This window comes from Coffea arabica, chromosome 2c (genome assembly GCF_036785885.1).
Source record: "Coffea arabica cultivar ET-39 chromosome 2c, Coffea Arabica ET-39 HiFi, whole genome shotgun sequence".
Lineage (NCBI taxonomy): Eukaryota > Viridiplantae > Streptophyta > Magnoliopsida > Gentianales > Rubiaceae > Coffea > Coffea arabica.
In genome coordinates this window covers 32,996,711-33,018,091 of record NC_092312.1, presented here as the reverse complement: position 1 = coordinate 33,018,091, position 21,381 = coordinate 32,996,711, and the positions used below count along the sequence as shown (strand labels likewise).

At 34.0% G+C, this 21,381-nt stretch overlaps 1 protein-coding gene across 1 annotated transcript; it reads left to right on the top strand.

Annotated features, from left to right (window-relative positions):
* Positions 1-716: 716 nt before the first annotated feature.
* LOC113727226 (probable amidase At4g34880) lies at positions 717-3,306 on the top strand. Its single transcript, XM_027251264.2, has 5 exons — positions 717-1,383; positions 1,584-1,798; positions 1,941-2,183; positions 2,505-2,703; positions 2,830-3,306. Exons 1-5 carry the CDS (start codon positions 865-867, stop codon positions 3,178-3,180), a joined length of 1,527 nt encoding a protein of 508 aa, XP_027107065.1. The 5' UTR covers positions 717-864; the 3' UTR covers positions 3,181-3,306.
* The last annotated feature ends 18,075 nt before the right edge of the window (positions 3,307-21,381 follow it).

Here is a 21,381-nt window from a genome sequence, read left to right as displayed (position 1 = left end):
CTTATGATTTTCAAAATATACACATAACCCCCTTGGTTAATACATAAATTTCAACTTTACATAAGGCTATTTTTGACATTTTAGGTGACGCTGTTATGAATGATCATTCCCGTCACTTTGACACTTTAATTCAGACCATAAGGGGGTTATGTATAGTTTTTGAAACCATAAAGGAGTTATGTGAAAAAATGCTAAATCACAGGCGGATAAAGTGAAATTTGCCCTAAATATTATCATCAATCTAATGGTCTACTTTAAAGAGGTATTGTTATCTTGCTCGTATATGACAATGACTATGAGGATGGCTACTTTGACTGCTAGTTTTTTGTTGATCAATTATCCAATCAAAAGAAAGTCTTCACGACTTAACTTCCTCAAGTATAATGTACCAAATTTTACCTACTCCAGTATTTTATCTGCAACATGCTTTTCCTATTTATATATATCTCTCTCATTGCAATTTGATTGACATCATTTCCGCGTGAAGAAGGATTCCTCATCTTCTTACCTTTAAGCTTGGCTTCACTAAACGGAATTGTCTACCTCACTCATTGTTAGGATTTTCTCCCCTCTCTGTTTCTTGTTTCCCGCGAGATTTATGTTTCTACTCCAAATGTACTATACCAAAAACAAAAGTCAGTCAGCAGAAAATCCTTTTTTTTCAGTCAACTGGATGTCTTTATCGTTGAAAACATGGCCAAGAAAACAACAGTAGAGGATGGAATCATCCGACTATATCATATATATATATATATATATCCATTGTCTTGACAATACTAGTGAATTACAACAAGAAGAAATAGAACTTAGTTACCAGTATATAGAAATAGTTTCTCTCAAAGATATTACAGTATAGAAATCCATATGGATATAGCGCTACTACTTTTCTGGAGTACTACTATTCTTGGCCTTAGCCATAATGCTGAAGGAAGTCTATTCTCAATCAGAGAAGCTACTGTGCATGATATTAGGATTGCCTTGGATCATAACAGACTCACTTCTCGGGAATTGGTTGAATTCTACCTCAAAGAGATTAGGAGACTAAATCCAGTTCTTAATGGAGTCATAGAAGTGAATCCGGATGCTCTGCATTTAGCCCACAAGGCAGACCAGGATCGAAAAGCTAAGAAGCCAGGCTCCGTGACAGGACTAGCTGGTATCCCAATTCTGCTCAAGGATAACATTGCAACCAAGGACAAGCTTAACACAACAGCTGGATCTTATGCACTTCTGGGATCAGTTGTACCGCAAGATGCAGGGGTGGTCAAGAAGCTAAGGAGGGCTGGTGCAATCATCTTAGGAAAGGCTAGCATGACAGAATGGGCTGGTGCCAGGTCATCAGGTGTGCCTAACGGTTGGAATGCTAGACGTGGCCAAAGTGTGGTAAGTTGCTGACATGCTCCATTTGGTTTCCAATTTTCCATGCAACTATATGAGTCAGAAATTTTCTTTTTCTTTGTTTTGTTTTTTCAGAAATTTGTGGTTTAGGAATCAAAATCTGAGTCCTTATGCAGCCTTTCTAGGTCAATTAGAAATGCAAGTACTGATATACAATGCCATGTTGTGGTTTCGATTCCATGTAGAATCCGTACCTTAAATCTGCTTATCCATGTGGATCAAGCACCGGATCAGCAATATCAGTAGCAACAAATATGGTTGCAGTCACACTAGGTACAGAAACAGCTGGATCCATTTTATGCCCTTCTAGTTATAATTCAGTCGTGGGGATCAAACCTACTGTAGGGCTAACAAGTCGAGCCGGTGTTGTCCCTTTTTCACCTCGACAGGATACGGTTGGGTAATGAAAGATGCTTAATTTGCTTTTATTTTATCGCTATTTCATCGCCATACCGTATAAAGGTGAATTAGTACTTGAAAATGAACAAGAAAGCATAACAATAGATACAAAATCATAACAATATATTTATGGGACAGAACAGGCCAATATGCAGGACAGTTTCAGATGCAGTGTATGTTCTTGATGCCATTGTTGGATTTGATCCTGATGATGCAGTAGCAACCAAAAAAGCTTCAAAGTATATTCCTCATCGAGGTTATTTGCAATTTCTCAAGTCTAATGGACTTAAGGGAAAGAGACTGGGGATTCCAAGGTACTCCTTTGTGGGATTCCGCAACTCTTCTGTAGCACTGAAAGCTTTTGAAACTCACTTCCGCGTTCTAAGGTGAGTTCAGTAGCATAAACTTTGAAGTTCTACTATACCTAATTGAAATCTCACATTGGATGCAGAGGGAAAGATGATTGTGATTCATCTAGTGTGTGAACAAGTCTGTACACTAGTAAAGTAGCAGAATGACTAGCTACCACAATATTTTTTGTTCGTACTTTGAACAGATTATTGATAACTTTGCGTTTGGACCCCAATTAAAAACCTTCCAGCATGTCTTTTGGTTAATTCACAAAGCAAATTGGGTTGGATTTGGTTAGCCTATTTCAATATTGTTAAAGGTCTAACACAGTATTATGAGATTTTGGCTAAATCAAGGCAACGAGGTGCAGTATTGGTTGACATTGTGGATACAGCCAGCTTCGACACCATCATAATTTCAATGTTAAATGACGAATCCAAAGCCTTGATTGTGGAATTCAAGCTGGCACTAAATGCTTATCTAAAGCAGTTGATCACCTCTCCTGTGCGATCTCTAGCCGATGCAATAGTCTTCAATAAGGATCACTCGAAGTTGGTAAGTAACAGAATCTTTAGTTTAGGGTCATGTTCATTCACAACGTAGGCAATGGTTGGCTAAAATTCAGTCCATAGCCTTTGTTAGAAAAACACGGCACTCTAAGACTACTCTATTGTGCTTCAGGAAAAGATAAAAGAGTACGGACAAGATATATTTGAGGCGGCAGAGAAAACCAATGGCATTGGCATACCGGAAAGGCAACTACTGCTTAATTTAACTAGAGCGTCCAAAAATGGATTTGAGAAGTTGATGAAGGAAAATAAATTGGACGCCTTAGTGACACCTATTAGCACAATTGTATCTGCTATTTCCGCCGGAGGATACCCTGGAATAAATGTTCCAGCAGGTTATGACACTGACGGCACCCCATATGGCATTTCCTTTGGAGGGCTAAAAGGATCGGAACCAAAACTGATAGAGATCGCATATGACTTTGAGCAAGCCACAAAGATCAGGAAGCCACCTCCTCTGTGAAGATGAAATATTCACGACATAAATAAAACTGAGATGTATCTTCTGATATTAGCATCTTTGATTGCTGTATAACTATGACATCTATGTTGCCGAATTCTAGATAATACGTGTGCTGTTTCATGAACATCTTTATTGTGTTGTGTCTGGCGCATTAGTAGACCGCAATTGAACCTTTTTTTTCTTTTGTTGTTTGTGATCTGATTATTGTGCTCTGTCGTGAGGCCAGCGGGGAAGGGGGAGGGGGAGGGGGAGGGGTGAAGGGAGAGGGGGAGAGAAGGAAGGGGACAAGGAGCAGGAGGGGGGAGAGGAGAGGAGGAGGAGAAAGGAGGAGAGGTAGGGAGAAAGGGAAGAAAAGGGGGAGCTTTTGAGATTTTATTATTTTGCCGTAAATTTCCTACAACATTTCTTTGTGGTTTACTAGTTTACCTAATTAACAGGGTCGAAACTTTTTCCCTGCACAGCTGATAAATCTAGTTAAACCACGAGCACAAGCAGATACAAGCAGATGGCTAATGCCATCTTCAATCATAATGCAAATGGAAAAACAAAATTCTTTGTGTGAAATGTAAAAGATATCAAAAGTTGTTCATTTTCCTTGGGGTTTCTCTTATGTGCTTATATCTTGTATTGCAAATTTATTTGTGGACTTGGGTTTTGTCCTGGAATGTATCTATGATTGACAACATCTAATGAAATATTACAAAAATTGGGTTTGGCGCAATAGGCAAATGAAGGCCTTTTCATAATTTAAGAAATCCAACTAGGTGCTCTTAAAGAAGGGAAAAGCAACTTTCATCCTATATTGGAAATATAAACCTGGAAATCGTCAATTCATTTCCACCTACCGTGAATAAAAAAGAAAACTTGTCAATAGGCATAGATCGTTTATCTTTTATAATTGTTCATCATCTTATGTTGCATGTAAATTGCAGTGTGAATAGTGGCATTTTGGATAAAAAAGGGGTCCATTTATTATTATTATTATTATTATAAGTTAAAACATGACGACAAAATTCACATGCTTAGTTTGTCATAATGTAATCACCAGGCTTCATCTTTGCTGGATGAAAATTCAGAAAAAATTTGTAAGATTTCATAGGTAAAATTAGTGAAACCGGAGAGGTCTTCCACATCCTAAATGTGTGAAATCAAGCAAAACTTAGGCAAAGACTACAAATTTATGAATGCCACCTTCACTAGCTATCAAAGAAAAAGAAAAAATCACCTAGGAAAATTCACGTGCTCTGCACGTGCATGGAATATGAGTAGTTAGAATCTTATATTTTGAACTTATTCTATTATGTTGCATAAATGTACATGAAGATACATATCATTCTGATACTTCGTAATTGGAATTTCTAGTATCTTAGAGTTTTTAGATGTGAACATATTATAATAAACGTTACATAGGTCAAGTGTACAGCTTCTGTACACCATATAGTTGAGAAAATAGGATAATTTAACTGTTTAAGGCTTAAAAAAATTGAGCTACGACATTTTGTATACAGGAAAAAACAAAAGATTGAATAATGAAAACTAAATTAGTTTAAAAGAGAAAAAGTTCTCATAATGATCAATCTCTCATGTACCGCATAGCCCAAAGTAAAGCTAGCTTGCACTTTTTGAACAAACCTTTGCCTCATTGACTCCCTATTAGTCATCCTGTACTAGAATATACATCAAGTTTTTAGATTTAATTTTGAAGTATAATTTTTAAAAAAGAAAAATTTTCTAGCAAGGGTGGGTTGGATCTAAGAAGTGGGGAAGGCAAATGGGGATTTGAATTCAGAACTTTTAATTTCTGAAACTTCAACCATAGAATATAATTACTAGTTTTAACATTTTTTGCGAAAAACTTTCATGATGGGGGGTAAGTTTTTGTTAAATTAATAAAAGTGGAAAATGTATTTCTGTTCGTCTTCTAATAGTTCATACAACTACTAAAACTATATATTAGTTTCCAAAATTGCAAATCTGGAGCAGTACATCACTACATCTTAATCTCTTTCATATAAGTTTTTTTAGAATTGCATACTTTATATCTCACTCGTATCTGATTAATTTGGAAAAAAGAAAATTTTATTATTTTTAGCTCGTAGTAATGTACATTTTAGTTATTTTGTGCTAATAACCCATACATGTTAATTGTTAATTTTTCATAAATTTTAGTAGTGCAAGTTTCAGTTATTTTATTCTGATGACTCATGCATGTTAATTGTCAATTTTGCATATAGTAGTAGTACTAAGGGAAACATGCATTACCTCGGATCTTTTGCAAATCAACATTCATTTTGCAAGTTCCAATAGTTAATGCCCAATAGTCCTCATTTCGTTAATCAACTTATAAGTTGAGCTAATTTAAATATCATAAAAATAACTGTATCCAATATTTGTAATGTATGCAATAAGTATTGAATAGTCAAATGAATTAAACGAGAAAAAATATTTATTTTAAAAAGAATTTATTTAATTGGATTCAAGACAAAACTTCATACTTAAATCATCACCTTAAAATAACCAAAAAAAATGTATAAATACACAAATATAGTAAATTATTTCACTCACTATTCAATTTGGAAACTCTTGCTTATGTCGAGTTAAATTTAACTAATAATTTTCTTCAATTATATTTCTATGACTAGTTTAATGAAACTTATTAAATTGCCAAATTAAGAAAATTAACTTAATTATAAGGCTTGTAATCATACGACAATGAAATAATATCATTAGACAATAGATCAAGAGTAAGTGAATGAAAAGTATGAAATTTAAGACAATTTAGTGACGATTAATTTTGTCACAATCTGCAACACATTGCTATAGTGACAACTTAGAGTTGTTAGTGCCGTGGGTACATATAGGGACGGCAAGGCAAAGTTGTCAAAGAAAAAAAGTGGTGGTGACTTTCACCAAATTGTCACTGTTGTTGTCCCCAATTGTTCTCACGCTCTCCAAAGTCAACCGGCGAGAATCAGTTTTTGACAACAATCCGTAGTTGTTACTGATGAGTTACCTCCCACAAGGTAGTTTTATGACTTGCAATGTTGTGATTAAAGGGCCCCAATCTGTGGCGACTTTTATGTCATCACTATAAAATATTGTCACTAATGACTAATTTTTTTTGCAGTGTTAATAAAAGCAAAGTTGCTCCAAACAAAAGCTTAATCTCTAGTCAATTCTGTTTTGATAGTAAGAAAATTTATTTTAGAAAAAATTGCAATTTTGATTCCAAATGTTTGGGTCATGAGCACATCTAGTCCCTATAGTTTTGCGGAAAGGAAATATAGTTCCAAATATTTCAAACTCTAAATATATTTAGTTCTAATGACTAAGTTTTACTAATTACTGTCGGAATCAAGTGATGTGTTGGCAACTAATTTTTTAGAAAAATCAAAAAATAGATAAAACATCACTAGCCATAATCTATAACAAAAGATGATTAATTATCCACAATCTGATCATTTGAGTAATTAGTGTTTAACCTATAAATTTTTTTGTTAACCAAATTTTTTTATTCTAGGCGAAATACTAATCCTATAATGTGATCGGCATGCATGTAATTAGTTCTCTTTTACTATAGTTTATGGCTAACAATATTTTTTTCATGTTTTATAAGTTAAAAAAAATTAGGTGCCAACACGTGATAGCACATGATTGGATTCTAGTCGGAATTGACTAGTCAATAGACAAAATGTGCTAAAAAATTAAAATATTTGGGATTATATTTACTTTCATCCAAACTCTAGAAAACTAGAGTGTTCATGGCCCAATCATTTGAGATCAGAACTACAATTCTCTTGTTATTTTATATCCCAAAAAGTTCTTGAAAGTAAACCCAAGAAATCTAGCAATTAACTTACACTAAATTTCGAGTGGAGTGCTGCAAAAATGCATTTTATGGTCTTTTAACCCCCAAGAAAATCAGAATTGAGGTCCTCTTACCTAATTTATTAACCTTTCTAAAGTAATTTGTATCCTCATCATGCTCGCTTCTAACAATTCAACTGAATGTGGATTCAAGGGATCATATAGGAATCACATCAATCTATGAAATTTTTCAATATTGTAAAGTTCCATTCAGTTTAACAACTCCTCAAGTAAAAGTAGTTTCATGTGGTGATGGTAACCACATCAATCTATGAACTTTGTCGAGATCGTAAATTTCCAATCAATCAAATTAAGAGGGCTTAGTATGGCAAGTGTTTATATTATACTCCACGTAGTTCTTTGCACTAAGAATTGCAGATGAAGATAGTAGTTCTTATTCAATCACCAAAGAATACTATAAATACTAAGTCAACAAGCCATTGGACTCATATATAAGGTTGGTGTAAGTCCTTTTCTATCTCATCGATGCCAATACTCATGAATTGATAATACTATGTATATGCTCTTTTAAAGATGCATAAGTTGATAATAACATATGTATTTGATTATATAAAGTTACAGGACTCATAAATTGATTATACTGTGTACATCTTTCCTTTTGGGCTGCAGAAACGGTTGGGAAATGGGGGGCTGGAAATTGGGGGGGGGCTGGATTTTGGGAATTTTGGGCTAGATTCTGGACTATGGTCTAGAATTGAGGCCGAAACCATTTCATCAGCAAGTTGAAGCGAGCAGGTCAATTTGAACTGTCCAGATAGCAAACGAAAAGCCAACCCAATAAGAAAATTTAGACTTTTCCTTTTTCCATGTCAATTTCATCGACAGAACGCGTATCTCTTGTTTACTTAAAACATTCAATCAATGCAAGGTAGTTTTCAGAAAATTTGTATCATTATTCTTTTCCTCTCAGCTAATAATACAATAAAGCCTTATTTTTTTCTTCTACATTTATTGTATTTAGTTTCTATTTATTTCAAATTCATTGTCATATTTTCTTAGAATCATTGGTGTAATCATGAATAATTAACTGCAACTAAAAGGAAACGTGGGTACCCCAGCAGAACTGTGACGACCTCACCTTCTCGTAGAGCATACCCTAGAAGTTAGTGGACCGTCTGCTTGGTTCTCGTCAGGGCTCACTCACTCACTCATATTAACTTTAGAGATAACATTTTCATTAAACAACTGAATATTTACTCTTAAGTACAACTCCAATCAACTTGAAACATAAATTTGTCCAACAAAAGAAACAAAATACATGTTCTAAACATCCATTCTTAATACCACACCAAACTCAGAACAAAAGATTCAACCATTTCAAGATATAAAAGAAAACATGACTACAATATATACATACTAACGGATCTTCCAAAAATAAACTTTCTAATTCAACTCGATCATTCTTCAACCTCCAATTCCTGTAAGGAAAACAAAACTAAAAGATTGAGCTAAAAGCCAAATGAGGTTTCCAAACAAGCAATCAAGTAGAGAAACCATGGAAGTATGGCGTTTAATAGTTTGAACGCCTAATGGAATTGTATAATTAAAGTAGTCAAATTTTATATACTTAGGGAAACAGCAGATACAACACTTAGATTGGAATGAGAAAACGCTAAGAAACAAATCTCTTTGGTTAAGGTTTTGGCGGAAACATGAATGATTAGACGAAGTGATGTGGAAATTGGAAGAAAATATGCAGAAGGAATACCCGGAACTTTTATGATTGAAGGTACGAATTTCGAGAACAAAATTCTCTTAAGGGGGGAAGGATGTAAGAGCTCGGAAAATTGCATATATATATTTTTATTTTAGTTTATCTTCATATATTATCAAAAGTGTTGCATATACTATATAACTGATTAAATTATATGTCTAATTGATTTCTTATGAATTGAATATATGGAAATACCCCAGATTAATGTAAGAAAATTTTGTAGGAATATACAAATTAGAACAAAATAAAGTTTTGTGGCAATGTATGAAGGTAATAAAACTATAACACCTTAGTAAGTAAATAAACTAACACTAAATGACCATATAAGCCCCAAGACTTGGACAAACTATGATGCAATCGGTTGGACATTAGGCTTCTAGAGGAATATCGAAAAGGAGTGGAGAGTTCCGCATTCTCCTTTAGATAGCCACCACCGATAGGAATTGGTAGAGAGAAAACAAGGAAATGAACCATTTCATCCTTTCAATAGCAAAAAATGAGAGCTAAGGTGAGGGACAAGAAGAGAATCTGCTATTCCTTTAAGCGGTGACCGAGAGTAGGCAAACAAGGCATCATCCATTCTTTTCTCTCCAACCCAAAATTGAGAGTAGAAGTGAGGAAAAGGAAGAGGAATCCTGCGGTTTCATCATCTATTAGTTTTAACTAAGTGAGAAGTAGAGTAGATAGAAGGAGAGGAAGTAACGGGAGTTGTTAAGAGAAGTCAGAGTAGAGGACCGAAAGAGTAGCTGCAATTTACTAATTTTAGGTGGAAAGGAAGGAGCCAAGGGTGAATCAAAAGAGGATCTGAGCACCGAAGAGTAATTTCAAACTGCGTGGTAAGTGTTCCTTGCGTGTTTCTACAATAAGTGACTATGTGAATATTTGTGAATGATTGTGAATGTTGCCACAATGTTAAATGCTTTCCAATGATTGCTAAATGGATTTTTGATAGGCGAATATGTACTTTATCGCACTCGACCCAATCAAAAGTGAATTTTCAATGATTGAATGCTACTTGTACATGAATGTAAGCCTTTTGGCTGAATTAGACCCTTTCCCTTCGTTGCTAGTCGACTCGAGCCAGAAGTGGATTCGGTCAGACAGCTGGTGACCCTGAGACAATGTTTGATATACTCGAGTATTATCACGAAGTCTGGTGGAGAACTCGCCAATGAATTCAATGCAATGAAATCAATAAATGAGTAACAATGAACACTGAAGGAGTTTTACGGTGAAATGTTTTCAAATAATGGAGGAATAAGGGAAATAATTGGCAACTGAATGACTAAATGAATGGCTCCAAGTGAGCACATATCCTTCCGATGAATGAATGTTTATTTCTTGAATAATTGTTTATTATTTTGCAAAGTGTTCAAACTGTTAAACGCCATACTTCCATGGTTTCTCTACCTGATTGCTTGTTTGGAAACCTCACTAGGCTTTTAGCTCAATCTTTTAGTTTTGCTTTCTTTACAGGAATTGGAGGTTGAAGAATGATCGAGTTGAATTAGAAAGTTTATTTTTGAAAAATCCGTTAGTTTGTATATATTGTAGTCATGTTTTCTTTTGTATTTTGTAATGGTCAAATCTTTTGTTCTGAGTTTGGTGTGGTATTAAGAATGGATGTTTAGAACATGTATTTTGTTTCTTTTGTTGGACAAATTTATGTTTCAAGCTGATTGGAGTTGTACTTAAGAGTGAATGTTCGGTTGTTTAATGGAAATGTTATCTCTGAAGTTAATGTGATTGAGTGAGTCCTGACCAGACTAATTTCTAGGGTATGTCCTAGGAGAAGGTGAAGTCGTCACAAGAACTCCCTCATCTGGAGTTTAACCGATCCCCCTTGGGCGATCTATAGCATTGTACAACTTGATTGCTTTTATCCAATCTGTCCTCCCTTTCGATGTTATAAAACATCCAAACCATTGTCAAGAATGTTACTTCGGAAGATCCTATGACGTTGCTATGTCAGGCATCGCCTTTCACTCACTGACATGCGATACCAACTCTAATATTGTTGATTATTCTCCAACTGCGATGTCAAGTTTTATCCCCTCCTTCCTTCTCTTACCTATTGTTATAAAATATTGCTCGCAACTTCCAAGAACACACATATTGTTCATTATTCTTTTGGGCTATTTGCTTCTATTCTGCTATGAACTTTATTGATTTAAGTATCATAGGTGTTCGAGGCATTATGCCCCGCCCCCTTCTAGGTATGTGTGGCAGAACTGCTAGCTGTCCATATCGGAAATCACAAGCCAGTAAATTCCCCACATGTACAGGAACCAAAATTGTAACAAGAAGGATTTGGAGGATAATTACCTTAACTGTTAGCCATAAAGGCTTATTAATTTCTTTTTTTTAGGTGCTAAGGAGAGCCATAGGCTCAATGCGTACTAATCAAATGAGGCAAGGCCACACAACAAACATCCTGACCTAGGTGCTTTTTAATTGTCTACGACGGGTCCCTGAACCTTATCACGCCATAGTTCATACATCTTCCCAGCTTAGCCAAATGATCTGCACATCCATTCCCTTCTCGCCATATATGCTCCAACCTGCATTCCCAATCCCACCTCAACATGTTCTTGATATCTTCTATTAGGTTCCAATATTGACTCTGTTCTAATGTTTCTTCTAACAAAGAGATAGCAATCTTGGAATCCGACTCAACAATTAATTTTTTAAATCCTGAACTCCAAGCAATGTGCAATCCCAATAGGATAGCCCAAAGCTTTTGTAGCTACATTGTTTGCATTACCCAGATTGGCACTGAGCCCCTCAATCCATTGGCCGTATTCATTTCTAATTAGATCTCTAACACGGGCCTTTCCCGGGTTATGTTGTGGTGCTCCATCTAAATTTCTTTGGTGACAATTGAAAATCCTTTGCAACAAGAGGGTGTGTGTGTGTGTGTGTTAATTATGGCTAGTTTACTCGAAACACGCGTCGCTGTCACGTTCATCTATGACTATGAGCATGACAACTTGGCTGTTTGCTTAATATGAACCATTTCTCCATCTTCAGGACTTCGAACTTTCTCAAGCATAAACTATCAAACCTTTTCCTAGTCCAATTTTTTATCTGCAATTTGGTTTGTACAATCAATTATGTCTATATCTAGTGCAACTTTTATTGATATCATGTCTTGTTGACTTTGGTCCCTAACTTTTGATATTTACAAAACAATGGATAATATTAATATTTCTTCAAGAAATGCTTTCAGTTATAAAGCAAATCAGATTCAAAGATCAAGTGCAATTGAAAGGGACAAAGGCTGCTGAAAGCTGTCGGACGCTTGTGAGTCAGGATTGGACGTCCGATACTCATTGCCCAACTTCGGACGCATGAAGAACTCCATCACCGGACGTTCGAAAGAATTAAAACATTCCACCTACCTCACTGACCTCTTTCGAACGCAAGCATCGGATGTCCGAAAGAATTGAAGAAAATCTCTTGAGTTCACTGCCTGCCGTCGGACGCAAAAAACAGGACTATCGGACGTCCGACACTCCCAATGGCTAGTTGACTGTTCAACTACTTTCTATCCGTTGGAAGCATTAATGAAGCTCTTTCTTGGTCTCTTATAAATAAAGTATGGTTAGATATTTCAAATAATTTTTGTACATTGAAGAAACAAAAGATCTAGAGTGATTTTTGTGAGAAAATACTTTCCAAAGAAGATTTGTAGTCTTAGTGGTGTGAGGTTCATCGTAAGCTTTTCATTTGTGAGTGAATACTTCATGAGTGTAGTTCTGCGAGGGTTGTCTTGAGGGATAGTAAACTTTCTAACTTGACCGAGTAGAGTTCGGGGTAAGGAGGAGGTGAACTTTCCTTTGTACACAAGAGTGATTGTAATTCATCAACTTGAAAAAGTTTGTTTGAATTAATCTACAAGCTCAAAAGGAGTTGGGTAGTTAATTGGTTTGCAATTTTTTCCTTTTTTATTTACTTATTGCTACGTTTGTGATCTTTACATTGTTTATCTCTTCCACTTAGTTGTTTTCGATCTTTACAATTGGTATCAGAACTTGGTCTCCTTGAGATTAACCTCAATCGGCTTAGGAGTAAAAATAACAATCAATAATGCCATATTTTTTGAAGGACATTCTGTTATTAGACCACCTATGTTTAATGAGTCAAATTATATGAGTTGGAAAGAAAGAATGATTATCTTTTTGCAATCAATTGATATTGAATTATGATTTATTATTAGTGAAGGTCCATATGATGCCTCTCTGATAAATGAAAATACTCATAGATCTAGACAAAAAACAAGAAGTGAACTGACTGCTGTGGATAGAGCTCATCTCACCTTAAATGCAAAAGCCATGAATCTGTTACACTGTGCTTTAAATTCAAATGAATCTATTAGAGTCAAGAATTGCAAGTCAGCTAAAGAAATTTGGGACAAACTGAAAAAAATTCATGAAGGTAGTGAGAATGTTAGAGAACAAAAGAAATCTATCTTAGTTACTAAATATGAGTCGTTTAAGATGGAGCCTCATGAAAATATTGATCAAATGTATTGTAGATTCAATGATCTCATTAAGGATTTAGAAGTGTTGGAAAAAGAATACTCTCTAGGTGAGAAAAATAGAAAAATCCTGAATGCCTTGTCCAAAAATTGGAAAAGTAAAGTGACTGCTATTGAAGAGGCTAAAGATTTGAATACTATGCCTATTGAATCACTTATTAATTTTCTGATCTCTTGTGAGCTGAAACTTAAGATTCAGGTACAAGAGTAAGAAGATGCAAAGGTAAGAAAGAGTATTGCTCTAAAAGCATCTCAAGATGAAGATGATTCGGCCTCCTTGGATGGAGAAGATGTGAAAATTGATGACAGTGATCTTGCTCTCATCACAAGAAGTTTCAAGAGGATCCTCAACAAAAGGAGATTTAGAAGAGGAGGATCTAACAATTCAGATTCTAATGAATTCAACAATGTAAGAAACAAAGAACGATATGAGGCTAACAAAAAGCAATGTGACAATTGCTATGAATGTGACCAACTTGGACACTACATGAGTGAGTGTTTAATGAAGAAGAGGAAAGGTGAAAGAAAATCCAAATTTAACAACTTCCAGTTCATATGGAATGAATGCAACTCCGATGGTGAAATTGAAGAGAAAGAAGAATCTGCTCAATTGGCTTTCATGGCCATTGGAGATGATTAGGTAACAACTTGTAACTCTCAATTTAATAGTGATGATGAAACTGATGATAATTTTGAATCTTTCATTAAAAAATTGCATGATAGTTTGAAATAATTTTATGTTAGAAACAAGGAATTGAAATACAAAATTAGTTTTCTTATTCAAGACAATGCAAATCTTTTTCAACAAAACAAAAAGTTGAAAGCTGAAAATGATTATTTCAAAAAGAGTGTGACTGCTTTACACTTTGAGCTTGATAGAAAAATAAAACTTTGTGAATTGTTCAAAAAGGAACAAGGTGATTTGAAAAGAAGAATGTAAGGTCTAAATAAGCTACTTAAACACAAAAAATATGTCTGTTTTCAAAAGAATAGGTTGAATTCTAATTCCAACGAATTTGTTATTTATAAGAGAAGACAAGTAAAATTTATTAAATCTGTTCATATAAATAACTCTTTGGTTATGTGTAATTTTTGTTGTCAAAAAGGTCACATCAAAAGTAATTGTTATGTGAGAAAAAATATGAGAAGAGACATGAAATGCATGTGGATAGTTAGACATGATACTGACTTTAACAAGTAGAAGATATTGGTAAGATTGATGAGATTCTTGTTCATAATTTTTTTTAATTCTCTTTGATGTTTCTGATATTTTGAACTGAATTTTTCTTGATGTTTTTGAATATTACTGAATTTGTATGATGTCAAAAAAGGAAAAAAAAAGAACTATTCTGATCTAATGATGATTTGCTTTGTTAAACTCTCTGTGATATGTTCGTACTTCTTTTGGTATCAAGTTTCTGTGATATGTTGGTATGTTGATGATTGCTAAATTCTGATATTATTTCTCTATTTTTGTTTGAAATATTGGATTCTCTGTTATTGTTGATGGATTACGGTATGAGATTTCTAGTCTCATCTTATGATGATAAAAAGGGGGAGAAATAGATGCTATGTGCAAGAGGGAGTTATTCTGAAATTATAAGTTTGGATGCAATGAGTGAGGGGGAGCTTATGCTCATATGCTCAATCTTTTTTTCTTCCATCCATTGTTTTGTCATCATCAAAAAGAGGGAGAATATTGACCTTGGTCCCTAACTTTTGATATTTACAAAACAATGTATAATACTAATATTTCTTCAAGAAATGCTTTCAGTTATGAAGCAAATCATATTCAAAGATCAAGTGCAATTGAAAGGGACAAAAGCTGCTGAAAGCTATCGGACGCTTGTGAAGTCATGATCGGACGTCCGATACTCATTGCCCAACTTCAGACGCATGAAGAACTCCATCATCGGACGTCCGAAAGAATTAAGACATTCCACCTAACTCACTGACCTCTTTCGGACGCATGCATCGGACGTCCGAAAGAATTGAAGAAAATCTCTTGAGTTCACTGCCTGCCGTCGGATGCAAAAAACAGGACTATCGAACGTCCGACACTCCCAACGGCTAGTTGACTGTTCAACTACTTTCTATACGTTGGAAGCATTAATGAAGCTCTTTCTTGGTCTTCTATAAATAGAGTATAGTCAGATATTTCAAATAACTTTTGCACACTGAAGATACAAAAGATCTAGAGTGATTTTAGTGAGAAAATACTCTCCAAGGAAGATTTGTAGTTTTAGTGGTGTGAGATTTATTGTAAACTTTTCATTTGTGAGTTAATACTTCATGAGTGTAGCTCTGCGAGGGTTGTCCTGAGGGATAGTAAAACTTCCTAACTTGACCAAGTAGAGATTGGGGCAAGAAGGAGGTGAACCTTCCTTTGTACACAAGAGTGATTGTAATTCATCAACTTGAAAAAGTTTATTTGAATTAATCTGCAAACTCAAGAAGAATTGGATAGTTAATTGGTTTGCAATTCTTTCCTTTTTTATTTACTTATTGCTACGTTTGTGATTTTTACATTGTTTATCTCTTCCACTTGATTGTTTTCGATCCTTACATGTCTGCGTGAAGAATGAGTTTTCATCTTCTTTCCTATGAATTTGGCTTTATCAAACAAAATTGTCAACCTGATTCATTGTTTGGATCTCCTTCTCTCTCTATTTCTTGTATACTTGTGCAAGTTATATTCTTTCCCACCTTCACCTGGAGATATGCTGGTTGGCTTAACAACGGGAGGTTTTGCTTAAGCCTTAATGTGCTTTTTGATAGGATGGCTAAGCCAGCATTTCTAAACTTAATTCGTAAAAGAGATGTTGATGAAGATAGCACCAAAATCTTCTGAAATAGAACTTGTAGTTCTCCCAAATCTAAACTGTAACTCTTCGTTCAAGCCTGTACTTTTGGCCCATGCCGAGTGTCTCATTTACCCAACTTAGTGTAGAAATTTACAACCCTTTTAGTCCAAATGTACTTACAAAAAATTAAAGGGAAAATGCAGTTTTAGTCCCCAATGTTTGGCTTGTGTGTAGAACTAGTCCTCAGTCTCAGTCAAAACAAATTTTGTTTTTCGAATTTCTGATTTTAATCAAATTTAGGACAATTAATAAAAAATCGCAATAAATAATAGTCAAATGAAATTAATCTGTGTCAAAAGATTTGCCTTTACAATTTTAGTCTCCAATATTTGAAATTTTGATCATTATGGCTCCTTAGATTTTAAGTTATTGTCATGACAAGGAGGGAGGGATATGATAGATGGCACGGGGAAGAGAGTATAAGTGAAAGGTCTCGAATTCGAAACTCCTAACTTATAAAATAAAATGTTATTGCCATTGCGGATTTTAAGATGAGATGAAATGGGAATTGAACCAAATATATGATAAATGTGTTCCTAAATCCTTATACAATTTTATGATAATTCTTTATATTGACAACAACATCATTATTTGGCCTAATGAGCATCTTTTTGTTAACAACCATATGGTCTGTTGGTCACCAGTCACCACTAACATTTTAAGGCTTGGTTGTAGATAGGAGGGCAAAAGTTCAAATCTTACCTTCCATCAGCCACTATTTGTGACTTGTCACTTTCAGTGACTTCCTCTGACTAGATTAGAATAAGATAGAGTAAGTTATAGCAATATTATCGTTGCGACAAAAAAAAGTATCTTTTTGTTAAATAAAGTACAATTGGATGCCAATATATGGATAATATATAAAATAATAATTAGTGCAAGAAAAGGAGAATTCTAGTTTTTTTATATAAGTTTATTATATTAGTAAATACACAAATTCTTGCACGACTTAGAGGTATAGGTCTTAAATTATTATAATTAGTTGCGGTAATTATATAAGCTAGTGAAAGTATGCACCAATATAGAGTGCTTTTAGGAATTTTTGAAAAACTTCCTTCTGCTCTTTGTTGTGTTTCCTACTCAATAAAATCTAGCATTCCAATATTGAAGTTTTGAAGTATGTGTTTTGATACCGATGTACCTTAATAATTGTTGAATAATTCAAACAATTTTATAAAATAACAATGCTTAATTTCAAACTCAATTGATAATCTATTCTAAGGCAAAAAGAAAAGAAGGATGAAATTAATTTATTTATAGTATATAGTCCTTTATTTTAAAATGATAATCAATTAAATATTTAATTATCACCAAAAGTTAAAATTCATAAAACTTATATCAATTAGTTATTAAAAATTCAAAACAATACTTTTTCAAATAAGCTAAACAATACTTAAACATTGTATACCAAATTGGATACCAACTATGTAGAAGAGAAGAAGCATAGTGGCATAAATAAAATGAAATAAAAGATAAAAAAAGATGGAAAAAAGTTTAATTATGATACTATTACCTATTTAACACAATTTCATTCTAAATCGCATCTCATTTCATCTTAAAACCACAAATATCAAATATTTGAAAACTTAGGTGACTAAAATGGTTAAAACTCCAGACATAAGGGACCAAGGATGAAAAGTCAAAGTTGTAGTAGCGATTTGATTTTGATTATTAGCTATTGTTAAGTTTTTGTCAATTGTTCTAAATATGCCCAAAATAAAAATTTTGTGGACTAAAATTGCATTTTACCAAAATTAAGTTTCCTTTATTTTGACATGTTTGAAATTATGTTCAGATTTTGCTTGTTTATTTCTTGAATCAAAGTTAATGGAGCTTTTATGGTGCTGAGCTCCTGTCAAGTTTGAATAATTTGAATTTTTTACATGTAAATTTTGAATACGATATTAATTGAGTGAAATTCAAGCTGAATTTTAGATATAATAAAACACAAATGTTATTCATATTTAGTTTGATTAGTTTGTGAATCGAATTCAAATGAGTCTAAAACCCAGTTGAGCTCAACTCAAATATTAAATAATTTAATTTACCTTTCAACCTTGCAAAGTGTAACCTTGCAAAATGTACAAGTAGTCACTATTTAGGATAACGTTATACTTTTTTGCAAATCAACTACATCCAATTGATCATCAATAACATCAGGTCACTGAACTCCAAAAATACTTCTCAATCAATTATTTGGAGTTTATTAGACCACTGAACTTCCAAAATCAATATACTTCTTGTACTTTTGATAAATATATCACCGTTAGATCCTCCATCCACACCAAGTCACATATGCCCAGCAACAATTATTTGTTGGAAAAATTTAGCAAACTACTCTATAATTTCACTTTCTTCAGAAGTAAAACACAAATAAGAGTGATGGCATTCAATCTCCTGAAAAATGATCCAATTGAAATTGAAAAGAAGAAAAGAATTTTAAGACTGCCTTAAAAGCTCCAAAAAGTCGTTCCAATTTCCCTTTAAAACTTTGGTTTCATTCGGCTCCTTTATGGATGTGCACAATATTACGAAAAAAGTATACCCCATAAAAGGGACAAATTTTAATCGATACTGCTACTGCAGTTGGTAGTAGAAACACAATGGTGGCACCATATTTCTTCATCAAAGCCTAAACTACAAATGTTTTCCACGATCATTCATTATTGCTATTGGTGTACTCAAGCTGACAAAAATATGAGATTTGACAAGATCTACAACTTTAGCATTGCCAATCTGAGTAGCTTCCACCCACTTTGATACCTAATCTACATCAAGAAAAATATAAATATTATCAAAAGATGAGGGAAACGGGCCATAAAATCAATACCCCATACATCAAATATTTCCTAGATAAGCATAAGAGTAAGAGTCTTTTGATCTATATGGTCTAAATTGCCCATCTTTTGACAATTTTCGATGCTTTACAAATCATATATGAATCACAAAACAATGTTGGCTAAAATAAACCATGTTACAACACCTTTCATGTGGTTATCTTACAACAAAAATGTCCTCCACATGCATACGAGTGACAAAACGAGAGTAAAGAAGGAATCTCATCTTTAGAGACACACCTACGAATAATGTGGTTAACATAATATTTTCACAAGTATGGATCATCTCACACATAATATTTAGCATCACTTTTAATTTTATCTTTTAGAGATCGAGATAAATCACTAGGTAACATTCTAATCACTAAATAGTTAACTATATCAGTATACCATGGAGTTGTCTTTTGAACAGTAAAAAGAAGCTCATTTGAAAAATTAGCTTGCAAAGGCATGGGTTTCTCACTTGTGGCCAATCGACTGAAGAGAATCCATGATCGAACGAGTCTTGGTTTTTCCTCTTTTTTGGTGTGAAAGTACTTTAATGACTGGGCACTTTCAAGGATTCTAGAAGTATAGTATATGACATAGGCAGCTCTCCCATCCCTTCGTCAAGGAACAACACCAGCAGCAAAGTTGCTCACATCACACATGATTTCAAAAAATAGATTCCAATTTGGTGATTGAATAACTAGTGTTGAGGTCAATGAATCCTTAAGTGTGCCAAACACCACCTTACAGGTTTCATCAAATTAAAGACCACATCCTTTTAGAGTATTTTGCACAAGGGTTGGACTATCTTCGAAAAATCTTTTATAATGTGGCAGTAGAAGCCTGCATGATCAAGGAAAGTGCAAAGTTTCCACACATTTGTGATAAGGCAACATTCAATGACTTCTGCCTTTAGTTTATCTACTTCAATTCCCTTGGAAGATACCATATGTCCCAAAATAATGCCTTGGTCTACCATAAAATGACATTTCTCATATTTCAAGATAAGATTTGTCTCAATACACCTTTTCAGCACCTTAGTGAGATTAACTAAATTTGAATCAAAAGAATCATCACAGTCCATACTATCATTCATAAATACCTCTATGTCATTCTCTACATAATCATAAAATATACTAACCATACACCTTTGAAAAGTTGAAGGGGCATTGCAAAGACCAAATGACATCCTTCAAAATGTGAATGTCCTAAAAGCACAGGTGAAAGTAGTTTTCTCTTGGTCTTCTGATGCAACTAAAATTTGATGAAAACCTGAAAAACCATCAAGACAGTAATAGTGAGACCTTCCTACTAGCCTTTCGAACATCTAATCAATAAAAGGTAGTGAAAAATGGTCTTTTCGAGTTCATGCATTCAATGTTCTAAAATCTACACAAACTTGCCACCCATTTTGAACTTAAGTAGGCATCAACTCATTATTTGGATTCTCAACTACTATTATACCTATCATTTTAGGAACCATTTGCACAGATCTTACCCATTTACTATCCAAATTTGAATTAGATTATACCTATATTAAGATGATTTAAAACATTTTTTTACTACCTTTATCGATAGTGGATTTAATTTATTTTGAGTTTCTCTTGAAAGTTTAGAATCTTCTTGCAACAAAATTCTGAACATGCAGATGACCGAACTTAGTCCTTTGATGCCAGCTATTGTCCACTCAATTGCTTCTTTTGATGTTTAAGCATCTGAATCAACTTTTCTTCCTCTAAAGTAGTTAGCATAGAGGAGATAATCACCGGAAGATTCTCTCCTTCTCCAAGGAATACATACTCTAGATGGCTAGGTAACAGCCTTAATTCTAACTTTGAGCCCTGCACAATAAATGGTAGAAGTTTTGAATGAGACAAAGGTAAGTCAACATAAGACATATCATACATTTAAGAGATTCTATACCCAAGATAGTGTCTTGCAATTCAAAAGGAAAATCAAACTTCCTTTTTACTCCTTGAACATGCTCATGACCAAAACTTTTAGTAAAAACAACTTCAATGCATCTTCATCACTTAATTCAAAATTTCGCTACGTCAAAGTGCCAATAACATCTCTAACAAAAATTGAATGTGCATCACCAGGATATTTTATGGTATCATAGATATTGAAATTTATAATGTCACCATCATGTTCCATCGTCACTGTTGCAGTAAAAATATCAATTTTTATTCTAGATTAACTTTGAAAGGCTAGAGACACTACCAAAATATAGTTTTCACTAGTTTTTTTAATTCATTAGTATAGTATAGTTAGTGTGATTTATCCAAGTCATACTTGTAACTAGATTTGGATGAAAAATTAAGGAGCAAGATGGAGAGCTTTGAACTCATGTAATAATGGTGATTTTTC